The 24,312-nt window shown below is 53.1% G+C and overlaps 3 protein-coding genes across 12 annotated transcripts in view; 1 reads left to right on the top strand and 2 right to left on the bottom strand.

The window, feature by feature from the left end:
• The window catches only part of Nfix (nuclear factor I X), an 89,488-nt gene extending 80,436 nt beyond the window's left edge, over window positions 1-9,052 (top strand). For 4 of the 7 annotated variants that reach the window (XM_051194975.1, XM_051194972.1, XM_051194974.1 and 1 more), the window contains 3 exons: window positions 1,952-2,099; window positions 4,083-4,174; window positions 8,919-9,052. In XM_051194975.1, the coding sequence (XP_051050932.1) occupies window positions 1,952-2,099; window positions 4,083-4,174; window positions 8,919-8,933 (255 nt within the window). In that variant the 3' untranslated portion in view covers window positions 8,934-9,052. The remainder of the gene's footprint in view (window positions 1-1,951; window positions 2,100-4,082; window positions 4,175-8,918) is intronic. The other 3 variants (XM_051194979.1, XM_051194976.1, XM_051194978.1) reach the window with 1 other exon arrangement.
• A 3,727-nt stretch (window positions 9,053-12,779) lies between these two features.
• On the bottom strand, window positions 12,780-15,577 carry Lyl1 (LYL1 basic helix-loop-helix family member). Its single transcript, XM_051194982.1, has 4 exons — window positions 15,400-15,577; window positions 14,395-14,747; window positions 14,211-14,302; window positions 12,780-13,589 (listed from the first exon to the last, which is right to left on the bottom strand). Exons 2-4 carry the CDS (start codon window positions 14,721-14,723, stop codon window positions 13,177-13,179), a joined length of 834 nt encoding a protein of 277 aa, XP_051050939.1. The 5' UTR covers window positions 14,724-14,747; window positions 15,400-15,577; the 3' UTR covers window positions 12,780-13,176.
• A 1,820-nt stretch (window positions 15,578-17,397) lies between these two features.
• Trmt1 (tRNA methyltransferase 1) overlaps window positions 17,398-24,312 on the bottom strand; it is a 13,276-nt gene continuing 6,361 nt past the window's right edge. For all 4 annotated transcript variants that reach the window (XM_051194967.1, XM_051194968.1, XM_051194969.1 and 1 more), the window contains 12 exons: window positions 21,750-21,865; window positions 21,549-21,661; window positions 20,222-20,370; window positions 19,982-20,068; window positions 19,825-19,894; window positions 19,599-19,733; window positions 19,427-19,512; window positions 18,908-19,016; window positions 18,726-18,802; window positions 17,935-18,054; window positions 17,717-17,846; window positions 17,398-17,580 (listed from right to left, as the gene is read on the bottom strand). In XM_051194967.1, the coding sequence (XP_051050924.1) occupies window positions 17,419-17,580; window positions 17,717-17,846; window positions 17,935-18,054; window positions 18,726-18,802; window positions 18,908-19,016; window positions 19,427-19,512; window positions 19,599-19,733; window positions 19,825-19,894; window positions 19,982-20,068; window positions 20,222-20,370; window positions 21,549-21,661; window positions 21,750-21,865 (1,354 nt within the window). In that variant the 3' untranslated portion in view covers window positions 17,398-17,418. The remainder of the gene's footprint in view (window positions 17,581-17,716; window positions 17,847-17,934; window positions 18,055-18,725; window positions 18,803-18,907; window positions 19,017-19,426; window positions 19,513-19,598; window positions 19,734-19,824; window positions 19,895-19,981; window positions 20,069-20,221; window positions 20,371-21,548; window positions 21,662-21,749; window positions 21,866-24,312) is intronic.

Below are 24,312 nucleotides of genomic sequence, written 5' to 3'. Positions count from 1 at the left end.
AGGACCTTGAGTGCTCCTTGGGAAGCATGCAGCTTCTAAAACAGTGAAACATTTGTGAAAAATTTGAGCTAACTTGCACTTGAGGAAGTGGGTCCATGAGCCTGCTAAAGGCTCTCGGGTCAGACGTGTCTTCCAGCCATGGCCAGCATAGCAGGTAGCTTTGCATGAACCACTTCCCTGCACACAACCTCACTGGATTTAGCTATCGAATGGGTAAAATAAAGCTTCCTTTGCACCAAAGCTTTCCAAGAGACAGCACTGTTAGCTCCAAGCAGAGGATGAGCTTTCATCCTGTGGGCTATCTAAGATATGGATTTGTAGCTACCCACTTAACGCCAATAGCATCTTCTCGGCCTCAAAAATGTCTCTAGGTGTTGCAGTGTCTCCTAGGATGGGGAGCAGAGTGACCCTGAGTCGAGAACTGTTGCCTTGCAAGTAGCTGGAAGATCAGACCCAGCATGGGTGCAATGTCTGGGCTATGGCTGGACACCCAGAGCACGAGCTGAGCCACTCACTGTCAGAGCAAAGAGGCGGCCCCACGCCCACCCCTGCAGGCTCTTTGTCATCAGCCAAATGAAATGAGTGAGGATGGAATGGTGGCTGATGGAGGAGACGGCAGGCAGGTTGGGCTTCTGGGGTCTGTCCTCCCGTAGAAAGAGGAGCACTGTCCAGGTGTAGTGGAGCTTATAATTCCAGCACTCAGAATGTCAAGGCAGGAGGATTGCCAGTTGGGTACAGCCTGAGAGAAAAAGACCTCCGTAGGACTTGGGCCTGAGTGACCAGAAGGGCTGAAGTTTGCTCCATAGGAAAAGAAGAGCTGGGGCCAGGCCTCCCTGCACCTGAGCTGCAGTGGGCATTGAGGGCTTCTTCCCAAGCAGCAGGAGGCATGTTCCAGCTCTTTCAAGGGATACTGCGCCCGCCCGCCTGCCAGTGGCTGGGGAGCCTGTGGTGTGTACTTTCTCTGACTCATTGAAGCTGACCCAGGCACGATAAGGCATAAGGCCTGACGGAGAAGTGCAAGTTTGAGGCACAAAGGAGAAGGAATGAACCTTGGTGACAGCATGTCCTTGGCTCCTGAGGGTGTGCATTTTCCAGGGAATCACTCTTGAAGAACCGCACAGAAGTTGGAGCCACCGATGGCATATTTTCCTCGCTGGCTGGTTTTTATAGAAAAGGCCAGCGCCCCACTGTTCACAGGCTGAGAACGGGACCTGCTGGAGATAGAATGGATGGAGGGTGACGTCTCAGTGCTGATGGCTTCCTGGGCTAGGATGCCCATGGGGTGGATGTTGGCAGGCCTGTGGGTCTTGGCTAGGCAGCCAGCCCCAGCCAGGCCCATGGAGGGAGTGTGCCTTTGAGACCTTGGAGGTGAGCTGGCTTCTCTTTCCTGCCTTGAGGACAGGTCTTCCAAAGGAGCGCAACAGTTGTAGGTGCGGTGGTATGCATTGCTAGGTGGTTCATTTCTGTACCTAGAACATCTTGCTTAAGAATTGATGAATTAGCTGGGTATGGTGGCTTATGCCTTTAAACCCAGCCCTTGGGAGGCAGAGGCAGGTGGATCTCTGTGCTTTTGAGGTCGTTCTGGTCTACATGGTGAGTTTGAAGCCAGCCAGAGCTACACATTAAGACCCCGTCTCAAAAAAAAAAAAAAAAAAAAAAAAAAAAAAGAGAGAGAGAGAGAGAGAGAGAGAGAAAGAAATGATGAACCATCCGTCGGACATCCCCCCTTCTTCCCTCCCACTACTTCATAAGAGGGAGAAAAACAGAAAGAGGCAGAAACACCCAAGAGACCAAATAGAGGCCTTACACCTCCTCCATCATGTGCCTAGAGGAAAGGACCCTCCCTCCCACTCCTGCATCTTCCATCAGGAGCAAGTGGCCGGCCGCGCAGGGGAGCGTGTGTCTGTGTGTGATGTGCCTTCATGCGTCACTCTATTTATGTTGTTCGCAGCCCAACGGTAGCGGCCAGGGCAAAGTCCCGGGGTCATTTTTGCTACCGCCGCCGCCTCCAGTGGCCAGACCTGTGCCCCTTCCTATGCCTGATTCCAAAACCACCAGCACGGCCCCAGACGGCGCCGCCTTGACTCCTCCATCACCTTGTAAGTGGACGATGAAACCGAAACCACAGCGCCCAGCATCCCTGGCCCATCTACACAGTCTCCACTGCAAAAAGAGGAGCGCCCCCTCCCAACAAAGCCCCTACCCAGAGCGCCTCAGAGCCTCCCACCGGATGAGCAGGGTTGAGCCCTGGCGATGGCCTCCTGGGCCTCAGTTACACCAGCCAGCACCCCATGAGCCCTGCCCACTGCTCCCAGCCAGGCCCTGGCCCAGGCCCCCCTGGGGGGCGGGAGGGAGAGTACCTTGGGGCACTGGGCCGGGGGTGCTGGCGCGGGTGGGGGGGCGGGAGGCACAGCCATGCCATCTTCATGCCTGATTGCTGCTTTTGTTTTTGTTTTTTGTTGGTTTTTTTTTTTTTTTTTTTTTTTTTTTTTTTTGGTTTTGGTTTTGAGTTTTTGGTTTTGATTTTCAACTTTTTGTTGTTGTTGTTTCGTTGTTCCCTTACACACACCAAAAAATTAAATGTGACCACAAGGTGATGCCACCACCATGTTATTTTTGCCTTGTCCCCTCACCTCCATCTGGCCCTTGGGCCTCTGAAGATGCAGGAGGCTGCTTTTCCAAACCCTTCTTCCCTCAGTTTCCCATGTGGTTTCTCGTTGTCCCTCTCTCCCTTTCTACCCTCTCCCTATCCGCCTGTCCCCTCCCTTCTCTCCCCTCAGTTCCTTTCCCAGGTTGTAAGGTCCAAGGAGAAGGGAGGGCATTGGACCCTGGCTTACTTCGTCTTTCTTTTTCTTCCTCCCGCTCTCACTCTTCCTTTCTTTTTTTTCTTTTAAATCCAATGACAAATGTTGCCAAAGGGAAGAGAAGAAAACTCTAAGTGGAGAGGTCCAGCTAGACCCGACGTGAAGGACAGGAGAGGCGAAGGGAGGCGGGTGGCGCGCTGTCTTGGGCTGGCACAGGGGTGGGCAGGACTCTGAGCTGGAAAGGGGCAGCAGTGGGTGGGAGGGTGGCCCACGTCAACACCCCTGTCCGATTGAGCTCTCTGTCTCTCCTTCTCTCCCCCTCCCTGCCCTCTCCATGTCATCTCCTCATTTGCATACGCCATTAGACATGATCACAGCCACTGGAGGTGGGCGGGGTGGGGGAGGGAGCCAGGCTGGAGCTCAGTTCTGGAGAGGAGACAGAATCTGGTGAGCTTGTCCTGGATGTGTCTGGTATAGGGCAGGAGTGAGCTTCCCAGGTGAACTGGACATTCCGTTTTCCTCTGGGACTGCTTTCCAACTGTCAGGTTCAGCTGAATACCCCAAAAGAGCTCAGGGGTGTTGGGTTCATTTGTCCCCAGGTGGCTGAGCTTTGGGGCTCTGTTATGACCTCTTCCTCTGTCACCTAGCCTGATAAATTGATGAGCAGAGAGTAGCATGGGCCGTGGCCTGTCTGCCACAGCACACCCCTCTGCCCCAGCAGCCAGGCCACGGGTTCTTTGTGACCCTCCTGTTGGCTCAGTCCTCCACTGAACCCCTGTGAGTTTCTGAGCCACTTGTTAACCGGTGGGACTGCCCCAGGCGGTAAGTGGTGCAGTCCCCACCCCAGTGAGGCTGTGGGGCTGGAGAGGTGACCTGGATGAGAGGACCATGCCCAGACAGGCTGGTGCAGGCTGCCTATCTCCCACCTTTGTGATGCCTACAAGTAGAGAAGTCAGGGCCTCCACTGGTGAAGTTAGTGCTAATCATCATCTCAGTAGAGGGCAGAGCTAGGCCCAAGGGACTTCAGCTGCAGCCTCAAGGGCCCTTCCTTGACAGGCTGAGGCAGGAGGGTATGCGCGTGCTCCTGGTCAGTGAATGGAAGGGCTTGCAGCCTGGCCTCCCAAACTGTAGCCCCTCACTCATCCTTCCTGCTGCCAGACTACCCAGCAGCACTCTACCTTAGTCTCTCCTTTCTCAGACGTCCAGATGGGCAGTGCCAGGTGGGCCTCATAGCCTGACCTGGTCTTTCCCTCTCTCCTCGCCCCCTGCTCCCCACAGCATTCACAACGACAGGCGCCTCCTCTGCCAACCGGTTTGTCGGCATCGGACCCCGGGACGGCAACTTTCTGAACATCCCACAGCAGTCTCAGGTAGGAGATGTCCCCATGCAGGTAGAGGGGCAGACGGAGGGGGGTGGGTCTCAAGCTGTGTGTCCTGGGGAGGGCTGTTCCTAGTGAGTTGCATGTCCAGGCTTCTGCCCAGCTGAACAGCCTCCCTGGGCAGCCTCAGGCTCCCTGGCTAATCAGCTAATTGAATAATTAGCTCTGACAGCCCTGGACCTGAGAAAGGCAACCCTAGGCTAGAGTCCTCTAGGCCATCCCATTGCACCAGAGCACAGAGGGAAGTCTGAGGCACTGACCAGGAAGGCAATCCTGTCCCCTGGGTCTTCTTCTACCGTGGCCAGCTCAAGGAAGCCTGGGCCTTCCCTGTTTCCCTGGCACTGGATGGACTGGACAAGGGTTGGGAGGGACAGTGTCTGGTGGGCTGCATGCCCAGAGATTGGCATCAAGGGGAAGGCTAGCTGCTGTCCTGGAGGCCCCTCCCCTAAGTCCCCGTAAGCCCCATTAAGAGGAAAGTCAGGCTGCTAAGCCCCCAGTTCCCACTGATACCTCCCCTACTTCACAAAAGGAGACAAGCCAAACTTGCCCTCCAGTGTGGGGTCCCCAGACTGCTTTGAGAATGCATGTGTACATGTGCACACTTGGATGTCTCTCGTGTGCCTATATCCAGAAAGGGTGAGAATAGCAGGTAGAACCCAGAGTCCACCTCAGAAACAGGTCAGGGTTAACTTTTGAGGGCCAGGGCTTCAGAAAAAGCACACCAACCAATTTTTTTTTTTTTTTTTTTTTTTTTTTTTGTACATGTTAAAAAAAAAAAAAACTTCCTCACTTCCTTGCGGGTTTCCTCAGCCCTGGGAAATCCACCCCTGCTCAGAGCCTCAGGGCCACCTCTGCTGGCTCCTGCCCCGCCTCTGCTGAGGCCCCAGTCCAGAGAAAGTTGGTGGATAGAAGTTTCTTGTGTGTGGTTTAAGGGTCTTTTCTTTCTTTCTTTTCCTTTAACACACACACACACACACACACACACACACACACACACACACACAACTTAGTCAAACTTCAAACTTCAGAGCTCCCTAGTGGTGAGGAAGGGAGGAGAAGGGAACTTCGGGCCCCTCCAGCCTCCCACCCCCTTTCCCCAGAGTCACGTCTGACCCGTCTGGTTTCCAGGAGCAACCAGACATGATGTAACACCCAGATGAACTTGAACTTGGGGGTGTTGAGAAGAAAAACAATGGCTCTGAGCAGGGTCTGGAGCCAGCCCCCTCTGCTCTGTGCCAGGGAGGCCGAGAAAGCCCTGCTGGCAGAAGGTGGGAGGGGGTGCCAGAGGAAGGGACGGCAAGCAGGCGGCCTCCCCTCCCAGCTCGCTGGCACTGGGAGCAGGGCTTCATTGCTCCCTCCCTCCCTTCCCCCCCCACTCCAGCTAGCAGTGCAGCCTGTTTGCTCCCTGGCTGCTGAGAGCCCGCCCCCCTCTCTCTTGGTTTTGCCTTCTTCACTTTCTCTGCTCACTTTACTTGGATGTTTTGAGGCCAAGTCAGAGTTTGAGGCAAGTTTGGCAGTTTGTCCCTTTCTCCCTCACTGCCTTGCGTTGCAGGAGGGGAAATGAGTCCTAGCCCGATCCAGGGCCCTTGACCGGGCAGGTGTGTCTGGGGATCGTGGGGAAAGGGAAGTTAGACACCCCAGAGCAGAAGCCCTTGGGCAGGGAGCAGGCAGGCGGCTGTAGGGGACAATCAGGAGTGGTTTCCACAGTAACCAGTGACTTTAGCTGATCCTTGGAGCACCAGATGGAGACAGAACAATAGAAGAGGGAAGAAAAGAAAATTTTAGCAATTTTATCATTCCCTAAACAGTGCTTTTTTACTTAGTTTTAATCAGTTTTGGGTCTGGCTTCGGAAGCAGAAGGGGGTAAGCAGAAAAAGCAGCCTGGGCTTGACAACCGACCCCTGCTGCTGTGGCCTGTGTGGAGGCACTAAGTCCCCTTTCCAGGCCTGAAACCAGTCTTTATCCTCTGAGGAGTCCCTACTCTTGAGACTATAAAACTGCACAGTAAAGAAAACTTCAAGGGACCAGTCTGGCCTTGGTACGGGGACCCTCATGTCCCAGGTGTTCTACACCTGTGTCTGTTAGGGAAGCTGAGGAGGGGTGGGCTTCCCTGGCCTGGAGCAGTGGGGTAGGAACCCATGTTAGCCATCCCTTGGGTACCAGAGAACAGCAGAACTAGAAGCCCAGGGTTCCACTGACTCATGTCACTCTGGGAGGGCACTCCACCTGTCTTCCTGCTCAGCTTCCCAGGCCCTTACCTGACTTTCAGTAAGTGGACCTGCAGGGCTTTGGGCAGATGCTTGAGAACCCACAGAGGGAGGCAGCCTTCCTGTGCAGATCCTACCTGGCACCCCGAAAGCAGTGCTGAGTGCCCATATTTCCAGATGTCCATCCTTTGAGATTCTATTGTCCTGACCACAGGCCACATGCAGCGTTGTGCATTGAAATTAATTAGAGAAAAGTTGGGGCTGGAGAGAGAATTCTGTGGAAGAACTATTACCTAACATTCTCGATGGCCTGCCTGGTTTCAACCTCCACACCTTATTCCACAGTCCACATATCAAGTGTTCATGCTTATAAACCATGCTATCAGTGAGTTAATTGTACAGTGCATCTAGGACTCCATTGCCACAGAAAATTCTAAAGGGTATTTGAAGCTCGAGCTTTATTTTTGTTTCTGTGTGTTATGGCACATGCATGGGTGTGTGTAATGTGCATAGATGGGCTTCAGTCCCTTCTCCCCTTCCACCTTTATGTAGGTTTAGGGGTTGAATTCAGGCCACATGGCTTGTGTCCTGGAGCTAAAGGAGCAAGATACTGCATTTCTCTGACTCCATTGCTAAGTCTTGTATTTAGTATTACCATTTCACAGGGGCACTTACTGCAGTCCAAATCAGACAGGGTCTGCCATGACCTGACCAATATTGGAATATTAATGGTCTTGTTTTTTGAATAGTTTGAGCCCAGAACTTCAGACATGCTAGGCAAGGCTACACCCCCCAACCAAATAGTGGTGGGTTTTCTATTTTTGTTTTGTTGTCGAGCCAGGATCTCTCTGTAACATAGGCTGGCCTCAACCTTACTAGCAGGTTTCAGCACACCTGGGTCCAATAGTATTTTCTGTGTGTCTGAGACAGGATCTTGCTCTGTAGCCGAGGCTGGACTTGGACTCACTGTGAAGTCCTGCGTTCTTCAAATTCCCAACAAACTTCTTGCCTCAGTCTCCTAAATGCTGGATTACAAGCATAAGCCACCAACCTGGCTTCCAGTAGTGTATATATGTGTGTTTTTTGACCAGGGTGTCTAATGTAACCCTAATTATGCTGGAATTCACTATGTAGACCAGGCTGGCCTCCAGCTGACAGAGATCCACCTACAGGGATTAAAGTCATGCACCACTATGCCTGGCTGTAGTAGTATTCTAAATACTGGGAAATTTCACATGAAATTCTGCCTGGATTTCTGGCTTCTTTTGAAAAGCTGGCCACTCCAGCTGCCTGGTGCTTTCACCCTAACCTAGCAGGCTGACTCTATGCAGAGCACAGGCATTCCCAGCCAGCCCTGCCTCCTCATGATTGCTGCACATGCGGTAAAGAGGGGCACCGGCTCTCATGAATCGGAGTCCCATTGAGTCATCTGAGGGTTATGACCTCAAGCAAGTCAAGGTCACCCATCCTGTGTGTACTTGGCATCAGTGTGGGCTTGGGACAAGGATAGAATGAGGCAGTATCAGGTGTATATGACATGTGTTGGCACTGTCTGGTCCTATAGACACAAGTCTATGACACAGAACTCCAAGAAGCCTCCAGTTAGCATATCAGGGATCCTCATTTTGTTGAGAAGGTACTGCCAGGTATACCCAAGCAGATGAACAGGTCTGGAGAAGAGTCCTCCACTCCCACTTCGCTGGGAAATCAGAGTGGAGCCTTTGATGGAGGGCGTTGCCAAGCAGCCAGCCCCAGGGGTCCACCCTGTGTGTACTGAGTGTTCTCTGCCAGGAGGGCCTTATACACGGGAAAGCAGCGCCCCCTGCTGGCTTCCTGGGGAAGCAATGCCCACTGCTGGGAGATTCATGCTCTTTCCCCAGTCTGGTACCCCGAAGGCCCAGGATTGTACTGGGTGGGTGGGCTCTGGCCCCCTCCCCCAGGCCTGGCCCTGGTAGGAACTGAAGCCATGTGGTTCCCTGCCCCCAGCCTTTCAGCTTGAGGGACAGGACATTGGCTGGGATGTACAGATGTGAATTTCTGCTTTTAATCCAAAGAGACAGAAAGAAAACTCAGCAAGAACTCAAGCTGGGCCACCCCCACCCTGCTCCCCCAACCCCTGCGGGTACAAAAGCCCCAGCCTAGCATCCTCCCCACCTTCCAGGTCCCACACAAAACCTAAACAATTGCAAACATGGCCAGATCCCAGGTCTTTGCCAGTGCCAGCCATGGGGGTCCCACCCGCTGGGCACAGTGCCCACGGGAAGGCCAGCTGGACTCTTGCACTGGGGGCTGGGTCTGGGGGGATTCCCTCAGAGGGTGGGGAGAATGAGCTGCCTTCCTCTGTTGGGGTCAGCTGCCCAGCACCCTGGACCCTCCTCATAAGCTCACTGTAGAGGTTGGGGATCATACAGCCAGGTGGGGTGAGATGGGAGCTGGGACTTGACCCAGCTGTTCTCATTGTCGCTTTTCTTTCTTTCTTTCTTTCTTTCTTTCTTTCTTTTCTTTTTTTTTTTTCTGGTCCGTTTCAGTCCTGGTTCCTCTGATTAAGATCAACAAAGAAACAACAAAATTAAAAAAAAAAAAAAAAGAGGTTCCTCAAAAGGGGGGAGAAGAAATTTTGAGACATGGAAATATCCCCCAGCCCAGCCCCACCGAAAAGCAAAACTTAGACGTCGTCAGCCACTCAGCCCTTCCCTCCTCCAGCCCGGGTACCCCTGCGGTCCAAAGCAGCCCAGTTCTGGGAGCCCTCAGAAGGGGTCTCAGCGGAGCTGTACACCAGCAGCCAAGCAGAAAGAAGCTTGCTAAGCGGACTCTGCTAAGCAAAGGACAAACAGAAAGGATGCAACAAGACTGCCTTCCTCCCACCCTCCGCTGGACTTAGCTTCCCTAGGAGCCCAGAGGAACAGCTCGTAAAGATGGTGGAAGTAGACATTCGAGCTCACCTCCGGACTTCGCCCCTCCCTCCTTTCCCTCTCGCCCTTCCTGGGAGCCTCTGTTCAGGCTTCTGTCCCCAGCTGCTCTGGACCAGGCGAGGATGGCCCCGGGGTGGGCAAGGGATGTTCCTTAGCGCTAGCTGAATTCAGCATTGAGGCCAGAATGGAAGGTGTTCTGCCACCCCACTTTGAACCACACGGGCAGTTCTCGGGCTGGACCCCCACTGTATAGCACACAGGAACAAGTCAGAATGCTCTGGACTGGACGGCTCAGCCCGGCATAGGCACCCTCTACCATCCCCGCAGGCCGTGAGAGCTGCCCTCTGCCACGCCCCTAGTGAAGGGAGTCGGCCCCAGGTCGCCCCGCACCCCAGCCTTGCATGCAGGTGCCCTCGCTCCGCCCCTCTGCCCTGCCCCTGCCCTTGCTGCGTACAGCCCTCCAAGGGCCGGCTGAGAGTGGAGCAGAAAGGGCCCTGGAGCCGAGCGAGGACAAGGCAGCCTCCACCTGCGCTAGGTAGGCGTCCTGCTCTCAAGACTTTTAAGTTCCTGTGAAGGGTGGGGGGTATCATCCTTTTAAAAGAGTGTTCTGGAGCTTTCTGGTCCCCTTCCCTTCCCATCACACCCATGGCCACTTCTCCCTAGATTTTAGCTGTAACGTCTTTCCTCTTTATTTAGGGGTGGGGCAGTCATTGTTCGGGTCTTTCGCTGTTGCAGTTGGGAACTCCTCCTCTGTTTGAGCAACTTGGGAACAATTTCGTAACACACCACAGGAAGCAGCTTTCCTCCCAGCCCCCTCCTCCTGCAAGGGATGATGGTGGAGGCTTGTCCAGAGGGTCTTGAGAAGCCCCCTGGGAGGGAGGGGAACGCGAGCACACCAGCCCCCCTCCAGGGTGACTGGGCCCCTCTGGCTTGTCTTTCTGTGCCTTAGTCCTCCTTCCCTGCATCTCCCCTCCCAGGCCCATTCTCAAGGCCTTGCGCCTCTCCGGTATGAAAACACAAAGCACAGGTCAGGATCCTCCGAAAAGTCGGTCCAACATTGCACCACGTGGGGGTGGGCTGTGGGCTTTATTTATTGAGAATCTAGTTGGTGAGGCTGCGGCGGCCCTGAGCAGGCGAATGGCCGCGTGCAGGGAGCTCGGGGCTGAGAGCCGGCTGTCTAGGCAGGTGCGCTGTGTTGAGTGAAGCCCTCCCCTGTGGCGTCCAGAGCCCGGGTGGAGATCCCGCGAGGGGCCTCCCTGTGCGAAGGGAGGGAGTCCCAGGGTGGGGGGCCGGGCGGGCCGGGCGTGACGCGCGGTCAAAGTGCAATGATTTTTTCAGTTCGGTTGGCTAAACAGGGTCAGAGCTAAGAGCTATCGAGAGAGGGTCCCTGCCCGGCCGCGTGCGCCTCTTGCCTCTTCGGGTGGTCGAAGACAGTCGGGCTGCCAGCGCTGTGGGTTTGCGAGGCACACGCCCCGGACAAGGTCAGAAGCTGCAGGCCAGCTGGGCCCAGGGGCCCAAGGTGCCAGGCGGGAGGACCGGGTTGGGGTGGGGGTGTGCTCCTTTCCCAAGTGAGGGGCAGGTGAGGGTCGATGAGGGCGACAGATGTGGGGACGTGTTAGGAGAGGAAACAACCCACAAAAAATATAGGGGAAATTAACTTTTTTGTTTTCATTGAACCAAGTGCAATGCATCAGAGAGTTTTCCTATCTTTGTATGTTAAGAGATTAAGAAAAAAATTCTATTTTTGTTGTGATGTCCTCGCGGCTCTGGGGACGCTAAAAGAACTGGGCCTGCCCTGCCCTTAGCGGGGATGAAAGCTGAGTGTTTTTCCTTTTCTTTCTTTCTTTTTTTTTTTTTTTTTTTTTTTTTTTTGATAGTTCTCTGGGTTTTTGTTTGTTTGTTTGATTGGTTGGTTGATTGGTTGGTTTTTTTTTTTTTTGCCGTTTTCCTGCGTTGATGAGGATAATCTGGGGTTTTAATTTGTTTTGTCGTTCGATTTCGGTGGGAGGGCTGAAGAAAACGTTCACATTTTATATTTTAAAAAACACCTCGACGTTAAAAAAAAAAAACCAACAAAATCAAAAGGAAAAGGACGAGAGAAAATTATTTTTAAGATAATTAAACATAAAAACCCTGGTGCTTATTACATTATAAAGTACGTTTTTAAAAAAAACCCACAAACTATTATACATACGTTTATGAATCAATTAAATATTCTGCACTTGTTAGGAACACGCATATCCCTTCTTTGTTGAGTTTAACGGAACGGGACAGCGGCGTGCGCCCCGCAGCTGGGCTGCTCTGGCCGCGGGTCTCCCTGGGTGCCCCCTTCCCCTTTCTCGCCCCCTTCCCCTTCGGGCACTGGGGCGCGGTGGGGGTCCCCGACCCCCTCCTCCGCAGAGGTCAATGTCAACGAACAAACGTCCCTTTTCCCTTCTCCCCACTCAGAGCGCCCTTCTTTGAGCCAGACGCCAACTTGACCCTCACCAGCATTAATCAGGAGCGCGCTCAGCAAGTTGGTAGTTTCCTCCCCAACCCCTTCCCACGTAACACCACTCTTCCCCTCCCTCCGGGAGGCTCGATGCTCCAGGACAGGTCCAGCCACGCTGACAGGTCGATTTGCCCAGGCCCGCGCCCGCACGCACGCACGCACACAGCCCGGCACACATCCCCACCCCACCCCGCAACCAGCCCTGTCGACTGCCTTACACACCCGCCCCCGCGCTGGCCGGCCGACCTAGTGCCTTGTTCTCACCCCCGTGCTGGCGGAGCGGACGCCGCGCTCTGGGTCCCAGAGGGGCCGGGTGGCTCAGACGACCCACCGTTTCCCCACCCCGACCGTGCTGAACGGACCCCCCCACGAGAGAAAAATAAAGGAGCAATAAAGTTATAAGAACTTTTGTCCCCCAATCGAGAGCCCTAGGGGCACCCCAACCCCACCTCTGCTCCCCCCACCCCATCCACCCTCGGGGCGACCCCCCCCCCGCAAGCCAGCCGGGCCCAGCCCCCCCGCTTGGCCCCTCTTGGGAGATCCGTGCGCCCCACCAGCACCAGCATCGCGGACCGCAAAGGCCGCCCGTCCCGTCAAACAAGTTTCTTCTTAGGCTAAGAAACGCAGTATATACGAGTATCTCTATATATAGTACTAATGGATTTGGTGTGCTTCCCCCTTAGCGTCCCCCCTCTGCTCCTCTTTCAGCCTGGTCTCCCTTCTCTGCCCTCCAACCTCCCCTCCCCCGTCTCTGCACTGAGATACATAAGAAACAAGGGTAGTTTACTGTCTGTTTTGTTTTCTGGGTTTTCAGTGTCCTAGCGGAATGCAAGTAGGCAGCCAGCCCGTCTGTCCCCTCTTCACCCGCCCCGCCCCACCCCACCCCCGTCACTGCGCTTCTGTTATACCATCTTTGCCTGACTCTCTCCGGCTTCTCCATTGAATGGCTAATGTGTATGTGAAATAAAGAAATAAAGAAAAACAAATGCCAGAGTGTCTGAGTCTTCGTTAACGCGGCTAACAGGATCATGGATCAAGTGCAACCAGTTGGGCTCGATGGGGTGGGTCTTCCCACATACTGCCCAGGGGCGTCCCGCCTCCAGCAGGGGGCGCCGATGAGAAGGCGTCCAGACCCCTTTCTACCTCTCTAAGCACCCCTAAAGATCCAATAGTCACTTCGCTTTGTCGGTTTGTCTAGCCTCGGCCCAGGGAAGGTGGTAAGGCCACCTCAAGAAGCCTGTGGAAATTTTTCCTTAAAAGTCTGAAGGGCCCCTGAGTCGCCGCCGATCACCCGTCCAGAACCGCACGGCGTTTCCTGATATGGGCAACCTCCGTCCCTTTTACAGGTAGTCCACTGCACAGCAGGCAAGGCACCATTTGGGGTCACCGCACCTCAGGACTCAGAGCTGTCTGCTCCATCTTGATGGGTCGCACCAACCTACTGGGGTTGCCATCGCAGTCCTCAGGAAGCACGGGCTGCGAGCGTGCAGACTCTAGCCTGTGTCGGGCCCCACAGCGCGCACCACCCTCCATTCCCCGGTGCGCGGGCGGCTTACGGGGCCCAGGAGCGCTGGGGCCCGAGGCCAGCACAGCCGCCTGGTCTCGTAGCAGCCGCACCAGGAAACCGATGTACTTCATGGCCAGGCGCAGCACCTCGTTCTTGCTCAGCTTCCGGTCGGGCGGGTGGGTGGGCAGCAGCTTCCTGAGCTCCGCGAAGGCGCCATTAACGTGCTGCTGCCGCCAGCGCTCTCGGCTGTTGGTGAACACGCGACGAGCCACCTTCTGGGGTTGGTGCCCTGAGGACCCAAGGAATAACATCAGCATAGAGACCATAGGGCACCCACGCTGTCCTCACTGAACACCACCAGTGCCCACTTGGGGGCTTGAACCCAAGGGTTGCTGAGACTCCTTGATGACAACGATGTGGTCCCTTAAGAAGTCCATCCTGTGGCCTCGTTCCAAGGGAGCGCGTTCCTGGATTTTCAGAGGTTCTCTTCTTGCCTGCTGTGAGCCTGTGGCTGACTGGTGGCCTATCTGATGGCTGTGGTTGTGTGGGATCATGCCATGTGGTTGTGGCTGTTGTGTGTGTGGCTGAGGTTCTGAGGTTGACTGTGGTCTCATAACTGTGTGATCCTAGTTCAAGGTTGTCTCTTTCATGACTATGTTTTCGGGTTGTGGAAACTTGTGGCTGTTATGTCCTATTGTGACCATGACTCTAGCTATAAATGCTTGGCTTTTGGGGACTCATTACATAGCCCAGGCTGGCTTCTGAGCTTATTCTCCTGCCTCAGTCTCGATTACAGGGGTAAGCCACCTCTCCCTGTGGTAAAGTACAGGTCAAGCAGACATGGGCTGCAAACAGCCATAAGTACACACACTGACACACACTCAAAGTACACACACTGACACACACTCACCCTCAGCCAAGTCCAGGTCAGCATGGCTTGGCCTTCGCTTCAGCCGGCTATTAGGGAAGATGCTGAAGGGTCCTGCTGGCCCAATGTAGACGCTGTAAGGGGTCGTGTGTCATGAACACCTTGGTAGACAAAGACTCCCACTACCCACCCTTAGCACCGCCCACAACCCCAGCTCCCTACTGACCTGTTGAGGAAGGGGTGGGGGTGGTAATGCAGGGCCAGGGTGGGTGGAGCTGTTCCCAAGGCAGCTAACTGCAGGAAGGAGGGCCGAAGGGCACTCAGCTCTGTGGTGGGCATGGCTGCCCCTGTAGGCCTGCTATGACCCAGGTTTATCACTGGCACACCTGGAGGCAACCAGGGGGTGCACGTGTTTTGGTGATCCACCTCTGCAGGGGGGGACCCAGGTGAGGCTGGCTTTGGCAGAGGAGCAGGCTCTGGGTTGGAGGAACGAATCATCTCAACTTTCTCAGTCATGGCGGAACCCACTTCTGCCTGGGCCTGGGGTGGGCACATGAACTCCAAGGATGGAATGCTAACCTGTGGGAGGGAGTGGAGTTACTGGGAAGGCCACAGCCCATCTTTCTTTGACGTGTTTAACCTAACTGAGTCCTCCAATATGAGAGCACCTTGACGAACTAAAGGGACTGGGAATTCAGTAGTCAAAGGCAGATGAGTGGACCTAGCAACTGCAAGGATGTGAAGAAGGGACCACCTCCACAAAAGCCTACTAGGTGCTAGGCAGCATTGACCCTGTGAGTGCCTGCTTAGTGTTGTTTGAAAAGGCTTCTTGCCTCTGAGCCAGTTTCCCATCTTTCAGAATCTCTCCCACCTGCAGCTGGGGGTACAGCAGGGATCCCCTAACTAACTCTGAGATCCCCTGAAATTCCAAAATTCATCCTTTGCCACCTTTCCATGGTTGCTCCAGGAGCCTCTACCCTTGCTGAAGGTTCCTCTAACCAACCCTAACCCATCAGCACCCAGATTTTTGCACCCTACTTAACATGTTTGCTGGGATGCAGGGTCTGGGGTGTCTTGCCAGTGTGTGACTCCCCATGTCTCTGCCTGTCTTCCCCAGCTGGAGAAGCTCCCCTGGCTCTTAGTGTGGCCCAGCTGATGAATGAATAAATGAACTAACAAGTGCAATGCAGGCACAGACTCTCCCTCCTAACTTTCAAAGCGTCTTTCTTACCCTGTAGCAGTTCTTGAAGCCAGGAGTGCTGTGTGGTCAGGGCTGTCAACCCAGGTCAGGAGGTGGTTTCCACTGTCCAGTCCGGCTAGTGTGCCCCAGGTGGTCCCGTTGGGCCTCAGAGCTGGGCTGCGCCACCTCCCGGGCTCCGGAGGGCCTAAACAGTCTAGGAGGTGGTGTCGTGGTGGGTAACCCCAAGAGAAAGTGAGCACCTCCTGGACCGCCCCACCCCGCCCTCCCCCCGCCCCCGGGACAGCCTGGCTTCCTCCCTCTTACCCCCTGGCGCAGAGGCCAGAGGATGCTGGGCCTCTGCAGATAAGGGTCTGACTGCCTGGCTGCGCCTGATAAGGAGCTGTGCTGACCCCAGAGGAAACCAGCAGGCAGGCATCACAGAGAGCGCACCTCCTGGCCCACCCTGGCCAGAACGGCTGTCACCCCTCAGAGCTTACTACTCCCCTAGGCACTGGAAGACCCTACCCTCAGGAGACCCTTGGAATCAAACTCATGCAAAGAGGAAATGAGGCAAGGCTGTCTCTGGTGTCCTCTGCGGTAATTCTGGCTTTGAACCCCACCCTTGCTCAGTGTCTGTGCTGATGGGGGTGGAAGGGGCCCCTTTCCGGTCCTCTGAGGCCCCATGACCCAAGGGCCCCAGCCTCCAGCCTGGTTCCTCTTTTTTATACATACCCTGCAGGCTATCCCCCTCCCCCCTCCCAGGAATAGGGCTCCAGAGAGACTGTTCTGGCAATGCGGCCTTATTGTGTCCTGACACTGCTGCACAGGTATGCTGAGCCCTGTGACACTTCCAAGGTATTTCCAAGCCCAAGGGGGTGGGTGGGTTCAAGAATGTCAGAGCCATGTGAGTTTTCCAGAAGCTGCTCCAAGGCTCCCCAAGATGCCAGATCACTAGGCCACACCACAACTGGGCAGTGTCCCTTGCTGGCAGGTACTCTGGAATGAAAACTCTGAATTCTGGAAACCCGGGAACTGGAGGCAGCTCAGTGGATAAGAGCATGTGTTGCTCTTGCAGAGGGTTCAGGTTCTGTTACCAGGATCCACACACTGATCACAATCATCATCCTAGCTCCAGTTCTAGGGGATCCTACTCCCTCTCAACACTGAGGGTACCAGAGAAGCACATGGTGCACATACATACATGCAGGGAAAAGCCATGTACATAAATCTTTTTAAAAACCCTGGAAAGCCTGCTGAAACCTCCTAAGAGGCCCAGGCATGGCAGTACCCACCTTTAATCCCAGCACTTGGGAGGCAGTAGGCGGATCTTTGAATTTGAGGCCAGCCTGGTCCTAGGACAGCCAGGGCTACACAGAGAAACCCAGTCTCTGGGGTTAAAAAAAGCTTCTAAGAGATGCTGAACTCCAGGTGGTACAATAGGCTGGTGTAAGGTCCCATGTAACGTATCTGGTTACTGTAGGCACTCAGGGAGGTACTCAGTGGCCATCCGGCCTCATTAAAGTGCTAAAGTCACTTCCTCCAGAGGAGCTTGTTATAGGGAGCCTCACTTTATAGCTAGGTGCATACGCCCCCAGTACTGCTTCAGCATTACTAACCTACTCTAGGGGAGGGGGATAGAGTCTCGTCTCTGGGTATCCCAGCAACTGCCTGCTCTGCCTGTGTTCTCAGCAAGCAAACCCTTATTGAGAAGCAGGCAGGGCAGGAAGCACCTGGTCTGGAGCGGATGCACAGAGTGCCTGCTTCCGGTTTGGTTTCCGCCACCACACCAACTGGAGAGAGCTGGGCCCAAGACACCAGGCAATAAGAGATTGCAGGGGAACTTGTGTGGTGCTGGGGAGGTGGAGGAAATGCCTGGATAGTCAGGGGAGGCAGTCCGGGTGACCGACAAGCATGATTGCAGCTGCCGCCCTGTGGCCATCTGATGAACTGACACTTCAGTTTCCATGTCAGACAGACAAAACTGCAAGTCAGTCAGGAACAACAACCCCCAGACAGACAGCCTCCCCACTCAAAATGACAACCAGCAGAAAGTGGTATCTCTTTATTATCTCAGTCCACACCTGGCCCAGCAGCGCCTCCACCAGCAGCCTCTGGTTTGGCAGAGATCTTGGTGATGGTCTCTGGACAGTCTGTGAGGGGAGTATCAGCAGAAGCCACAGGTGCTGCGGGGCTGTGTGAGTAACAGCACTGGTCCCCTCGCTGACAAGTACCCTAGAGGGAAATGGAGGGTGTAAAGCACCAGGCTGTGAGCACATGACTGGGTTTCTTTCTTTAGTCCCTGGCCCTAGCTGTGCCAGTCAGCCTGTCCCTTGACTCGGTGGCAGGGAGGGTGGGAGAAGAGAATCACCTCTTTGAATCGTTTGCAAGGAAATGTCTTGAGGCGAGCTGCCCTCTGGACTGGGTCCTCAGCTATCTCCTTCCGTTTATTTTGAAGCAGCCTCCGCCTCTCCTCTGGATCTTTACTTGCTGCCTTGCCCCTGTGCAGAGACCGGAACTGGTACCCTATTTTGTCTTTGCCCAACCCAGTCCTCGCCAAGCCCCACCTCTGCAACATTTACCACTTACCCTGGCCGGGCTCGGGGCCGGGGACCCCAGTTGGCTTCTGGATTGGCCTGGAAACGCTTGAGTCCTTGTTGGCGGGAGCTGGGGTTGGCGTCTTCCCGGATGTTGAAGTTGGCCTTCAGTCTGCACAAATGGGTGGAGAAAGGAGGTAGCATGCAGGGTGAATACAGACAGCCCCAGAACCTGCACACCTTGAGGCAGCACCACAGGTCTACCAGGCTCAGAGTTGTTCCATTAGTCAGGAACACCTGAATTTCATAGTGAATTTCTGACAAAGTGGCCTGGATCTGTCCCGTGAAGCTGGTTTTACAGCATCAGAGACAAATAAGATAAATCAGAAGTAACGAGTGCTAGGGGTGTGGCCAGGAGAGAACATGCTCAGCATGCGCAAGTTCTAGGTTTCATCCCTAGCACCACAGAAATAAAGATAATAAAATATACCGTGTCAGAACATGCCACTCAGTAATTGTTTTGGTAAAAGCTCTAAGTCAGGATGCAATGTTTGACAAGGTGGCCCAGTCCACAAGACTTCTCTGTAGTGACCTGGGCAAAGGGCCTCACTCAGGTGGGACAGACTATGTGCTGGGTTCAGGCGGCAATGAGGAAAGAGCCAGCCACGGAAGGTTCTATGTTCTGTCTTCTGACCCAGATACTCACAGGTATGTATGGCTGAACAGACAGTATAAACAGAGTGGGAAGGGCACAGAATGAAGACAGAAGGTGGGACAGTGTCTGTCTTCTGTGATGCACACGTGTGCCTGTTATACCTGTCCCCCAGTCATGTATGTCCATACCTGGGCTCCACGGCCAAAATTCGGGATGCTGGGCTGCTTTCTGACAGCCGCTCCCGTTTCACTGGACACTCCTTCTCCTGGGGACAGAGGTTGAGGAGATGCTAGACGTGAAGTGCACCTACGCCACCACCATACCTTCCTTGCCCTCTTTGCCTTAAATCAAGGGGTCAACTTGCCCTCACCCAGCAACGCATGATGTCCCAGAGGGCTAGCGGGGGAGCGTCTGTCTTCACTGCATTCTTACAAGCATGGGAGAGAGAGACTCGGAAGCCAGCGTGAAGGAGAGCTGACCTGGGTGAACAGAGACCACAAGGGGAGGATAAACCCCAAAGTAGGTCACGTGGAAAAGCACAAGAAAAAAGCATGTCACTGACTATGAGATCAAAACCACCTGCCGGAGGCTGAAGATGTCTCAGTGGTCAAGAGCACTTGCAGTTCTTGCAGAGGTCCCCGGGGTTTGGAACCCAGTATCCACTTCACAGCTCACAACCCTCTGTAACTCCAGTCCTGGGGAATCTGACGCCCTCTCCTGGCCTCCTTAGGCACTGCATGCACATGGTGTACTTATACATGTGCACGCAAAACACACATCCATTAAAAACTAAAAGACAAAGCGCCCGCTGGAGGGCTCATGTCCTCTCAGCTCTGCCCTATGCACACACTAGACTCTGATGGTTCAAGCTGCCCCCAAAGGCCCTCACCGAAGCTGCAGAAGGCTGGGTGTGTTGCAGTGGATGGTGCTGCTCAGTTGGTCCAGTGTGTAGTAAAGAGGGACGTCAGGAAGTTCCTGAGAGGTGAGGATAAACTAGCATGGAGTGCTGGCAGGAAGGAGGGCACAGAAGGGTATCCTCCCCGTGTACGTCCAGTTCATACCTCAGTAACAACACTCAGGACACCTTGAATCCGCTTGGAGGTGTGGAAGCGGCCAGGATTGGTGGTCACTGCCTCAAGAACTCGGCCCACAAAGTCCAGGTCATGGATGGGGTCTGCCCACATGGGGCCTCCAAGCTGTGGACACACAGGATACAGATGAGCAAGGGGAATAAATGCATGAATGCTGGGGCCCTGGGCTCACTGCCCTTCTCTGACCTGGGCCCACCTGGTGTCGCTGCCCACAGTGTTCACACTCAGGGGTCACTGGAGGACCACAGGCCGCGGAGAACTTGATCCTGCAAGGAGAGACAGTTTGAGGAGAAGCTGCTACTGGCAGAGTAGGGACCTAGGACATCCTTCCAATCCAAAACGCCCTTGTTCACCTGCCGCCAGGGTCTCCTGTCGCTTTGCCAAGGCGTTGCAGGTAGAAGGCTCCACAACCCACACACTGGAACACCAGGGCCTGCTTGCTGTAGAAGATCAGGAGAGGCCGTGAGCTCCTGATGTGGTCACTACACCTCAACTCTTCCCTCAGACAATACAGTGCCTTTTCAGACACCAAGGTCCCCTGGGGCAAGACTTAGTTCCTCCCTCAATTCATTAGGTTCCCTCTATGGGCTTACCTGGCTGAGGACTTAACCTTGGCCTGGCCTGTGAAAACGCGCACAAAAACCCTTACATAGAAGTCGGCACTGATGCTGAGCAGTGGCACCACGTAGCGCTGGTAGCAGTTGGCATGCAGGTCCAGGCTATGCAGCACAATTCTTAGGGCCTGGTGGTAGGGGTGAGAGTCAGCACTAGGAAGAACAAACTTGGAAATGCAACTGAGCTTAAGCCCATGTTTCCTGGCTGTGTGAGGCTGGCAGTGAGAATTTCTCTTCCTCAGTTCCTCCATAGTTTGTGTGCTGGTAGCAGACACCACATGGCTGCAGCCTGCACAGCTGAGAGTATGCCTTCACTATAGACAATAAGTATTATCAGCGGCAGCTTGGAGCCTCTGACATGAAAAAGGTGGTGGCACTGTCCAGGCTCACACTAGAACAAGGACAGGATGTCACCTTTGCCTCCCCCCACCATTTATTTACTCTCCCATAGTAATGACACAGGTAGGTGCCATGACCATACCTGTTCTGCAGATGCAAAACTAAGGCCCAGAAAAGTGAAGTCAGAGTCACCAACTAAGCCAGGAATAGAACTCATACCTTGAAAAATCATTCTTTAAGTTTTTGTGTTTTGTTTTTCTTTGTCCCAACACTTGGGAGGTGGAGGTGGGAGGATCTGAAGTTTAAGGTTATCTTCAGCTACATAGCAAGTTCAAGGCCAGTTTAGGCTACAAGAGAGCCTGTTTCAGACCTCCAACACCACAGCTTCTTGTATTGGGGGTGTGGCACAGTGGCAGAGCACCTTGTATGCACAAGGTCCATTCCCAGACACGTGAAAACCTAGTTTCATTCTGAGTGCTATGCCTGTAATTCAGCACCTGAGAGGTAGCTGCAGAAGGATCCCTGCTTGGGATACTCAATACCCTCATTTTGGGATGGCAAGATGGCTCAGTGGGTAAAGCACCTGCCACCAAGACTGATATAGGACCCAAATGGTGGAAGGAAATAATGAACTTCAGGAACCTATCCTGACTTCCATGGCTGGTCTCACAAAAGATCCACATGTCTCTGCCTCTCAAGTGCTGGCATACACTACCATACCTAACACAGATATTTTTAAGTTATACTATAGAATGCTAGCAGGAAACAATGCCTAACCACTCTGCCCACTGAAAAGGGATGTTAAGGATCTGCTTGCCAGTCATGTCACAGCTTGGGATAGACCAGTCCTGGCCATCCCAGGGCACTGAGCAGGTCATCAGTATAGGAAGGTATGCTGGGAGGAACAGTGTAGGAATGCTCACAGCCTCTTTCCCAACCCCCAGGATGGCTTGGGGGGGACTCTTACCATTTCATGGCAGGCCCGGCTCTTGAGGGCCATGGCCCCATACTTGCTGTAGCATGTCTCTCCGCTGTTGCCTGCCAATACCGCCATGTCTGTGCAGGTGACACACAGAAGTCCTGTGGGGAGGGGAGGGGCAGTGATGACTCTCAAACACCCTGACCCTACACCTGTTTGGGCATTCTAGATGCTATGGGCTAGCCTCACCTCCATCATTCACAGCCTGCACTGCTGCATCCAAGAAGGGGGCAGGGCTGCCATAGGGGTCCAGGTCAATGACATCAAAACGCTCAGATGCCTTTTGGTGTTGGTACATCAGCATCCTAGATATGAGGGATCCAGGTTCTCAGCCTCTTAAACCAAGCCCCTACCCCATCCCCTATGGCACAGTGATTTGGTCTTCAATTTGAGGCCAGATTAGTCATTTGGGGGTTTCTTTATACTTTTTAGCCATAGGGATGGAACCCAGAGTCTCATGCATGCTAGGCAAGTGTTCTAATGCTGATCTAAACTACATCCCCTTTGGTCATTTTGTTTGTTTGTTTGGTTTTATTTTATTTGAGACAGGATCTCACTATGTAGCTCTGGCTGTCCTGGAACTGACTATGTAAACCAGGCTAGCCTCAAACTCACAGAGATCCACCTGCCTTTCCTTCCCTTTAATGCTGGGATTAAAAACATTTGAAACTACACCTGGCTTCCTTTGGCCATTGGTAACCAAAAGATTTTTGTTTTACACAGGTCTCAGTCTCCCTACCTATAACCCTGACAAATAACAGCCAATATGAAGTACAGTCCCTTGGCTCTTGTAGCCATAAAGAACCACACTGTAGGGGCTGATGATGTGGCTCAGCGGCTAAGAAAGAAAGATGCTTTTATGGAAGACTCAAGCTTGTTCTCGGTACCCAATGCTGAGATGACTTAGCATGATGACTTTGGACACCCTGTTCTGACCCCTTCAGGTACCTGTGCTCACAGGTCTCACACACACACACACACACAATAAAAAATATAGATGGCTCAGTGGACAAAGACACCCATCACCAAGTTGGACAAACCAAGTTTGATCACCAGATCCCAGGATGTGGAAAGGAATCGACTCCTATAAGTTATCCTCTGACCACTACTTGCCTGCTGTAATATACATACGACCACACATACACATTAAATAATGAATGAATGAATGAATGAATGAATGAAGCAAGAACTTGGGTCTGTGTCAGGCCTGGTAGTGTAGCCAATACTGTGAGGCTGAAGCAGGAAAATTGCAAGTTCAAGGTCAGCCATGTCTCATGTAAACAAACAGCAGCAAAAATTTGATTGAATAGAACCAGTTTCAGTAACACATACACCTGAAACTCCAGGGAGCTAAAAAAAACCCTGGCTGAAAGTCAGATCAACCAACAGCAATTAGTTTCTCTTACCAGGTGACATTAAAAAAAAAATCATTTATTTGTTTAAGATGTACAGGTGCTTTATCTGCATGAATGCCTGTGCATCATTTACATGTCTGGTGCTCTTAGAGGACACAGAAGGGAGTGCTCGCATGACAGACACGACAGTCTTCACTTGCGTGAGTGTACCCCATGATGCTCTCATGACAAAAGTAAATAATGAAGCCCAACCAACATGGGTACACACCAGTACTGTCTTTTGTTTGTTTGGGTTTTGGTTTTTCGAGACAGGGTTTCTCAGTATGGGTTTAGAGCCTGTAGTGGAACTCGCTCTGTAGATCAGGCTGGCCTCAAACTCACAGAGATCCCCCTGCCTCTGCCTCCTGAGTGCTGGGACTAAAGGCATGTGCCACCACCACCCGGCCACACCTGTACTGTTAAAGCAATCTAGTCATCAGTTCCCCAACTGAACGCAAGGCTAACTAACATACAACATGCAAGCATCACACCATACAGATGTAACCCCTATAGCTGTAAAGCTGAGGTGAGAGACTGTCATGAGTTTGTGACTTCCTTTGCTACACAGTAGGACCCTGCCTAAAAAAGGGGGGAAGGCAGAGGGGAGGGAGGGATGGGGAACTGGCTCAGAAGGGCACTTCCTGTTCTTCCAGAGAATATAAGTTTGGTCCACAGCACACAAGATGGATGGATGGATGGCTTATAACTGCCTCTAACTTGTACTGAGGGATCTGACACCCTCTTCTGGCCTCTGTGGGTACCTGCACAAAGTTATATACATTCACAGACACACAAACACATAAATAAAAACTTTTTAAATACATTGAGAGGGTGTAGAGACATGACTCAGCAGGTAAAGGCTCTCGACACCAAAACTGACAACCTGAATTTCTGGGACACACATGGTGGAAAGAGAACCAACTATTTCACACTGTCCCGACCTCTACATATGAGCTCTGGCAAGTGTACCCTGTACAAATAAATACATGTAAAAAGCTGATTTTTGAAACAAAACTCAAATTATATCATTGTTCAAATAGCATTATAGTCACAGAAAGTTTTTAAAAGCTAGGTGTGCATCTAGGTGCTAGTGGTGCACACCTTTAATTCCGGCACTTGGGAGGCAGAGGCATGCAAATCTCAGTCAGTTCTGGCTATCCAGGTCTACTTAGTTACCTTCAGGCTAGTCAGGGCTATACAGTGACAACTTATCCAAAATCAAAACAAAACAAAAACAAAAATCATATAGCTGGAGAGATGGCTTAGTGATTAAGGACATTTGTTGCTCATGTAGAGGACCCACATTCAGTTCCTAGCACCCACAGGTGGCTCACAATGACTCATGACTCAGTCCCAGG

This window comes from Phodopus roborovskii, unplaced genomic scaffold (genome assembly GCF_943737965.1).
Source record: "Phodopus roborovskii unplaced genomic scaffold, PHOROB, whole genome shotgun sequence".
Lineage (NCBI taxonomy): Eukaryota > Metazoa > Chordata > Mammalia > Rodentia > Cricetidae > Phodopus > Phodopus roborovskii.
The sequence above is the reverse complement of the archived record's forward strand: the minus strand, read 5'-3'. Positions and strand labels throughout refer to the sequence as shown.

Bases quoted from the DNA above. Each gene is read 5' to 3' on its own strand.
- Lyl1 (XM_051194982.1), bottom strand. From the start codon at position 14,723: ATGTGCCCACCCCAGGCCCAGGCAGAAGTGGGTTCCGCCATGACTGAG. The intron at 14,303-14,394 runs GTCAGTAGGGAG...GACCCCTTACAG, and splicing joins CCCCACCCCTTCCTCAACAG to CGTCTACATTGGGCCAGCAG. The intron at 13,590-14,210 runs GTGAGTGTGTGT...TTGGGTCCTCAG, and splicing joins TGACCTGGACTTGGCTGAGG to GGCACCAACCCCAGAAGGTG.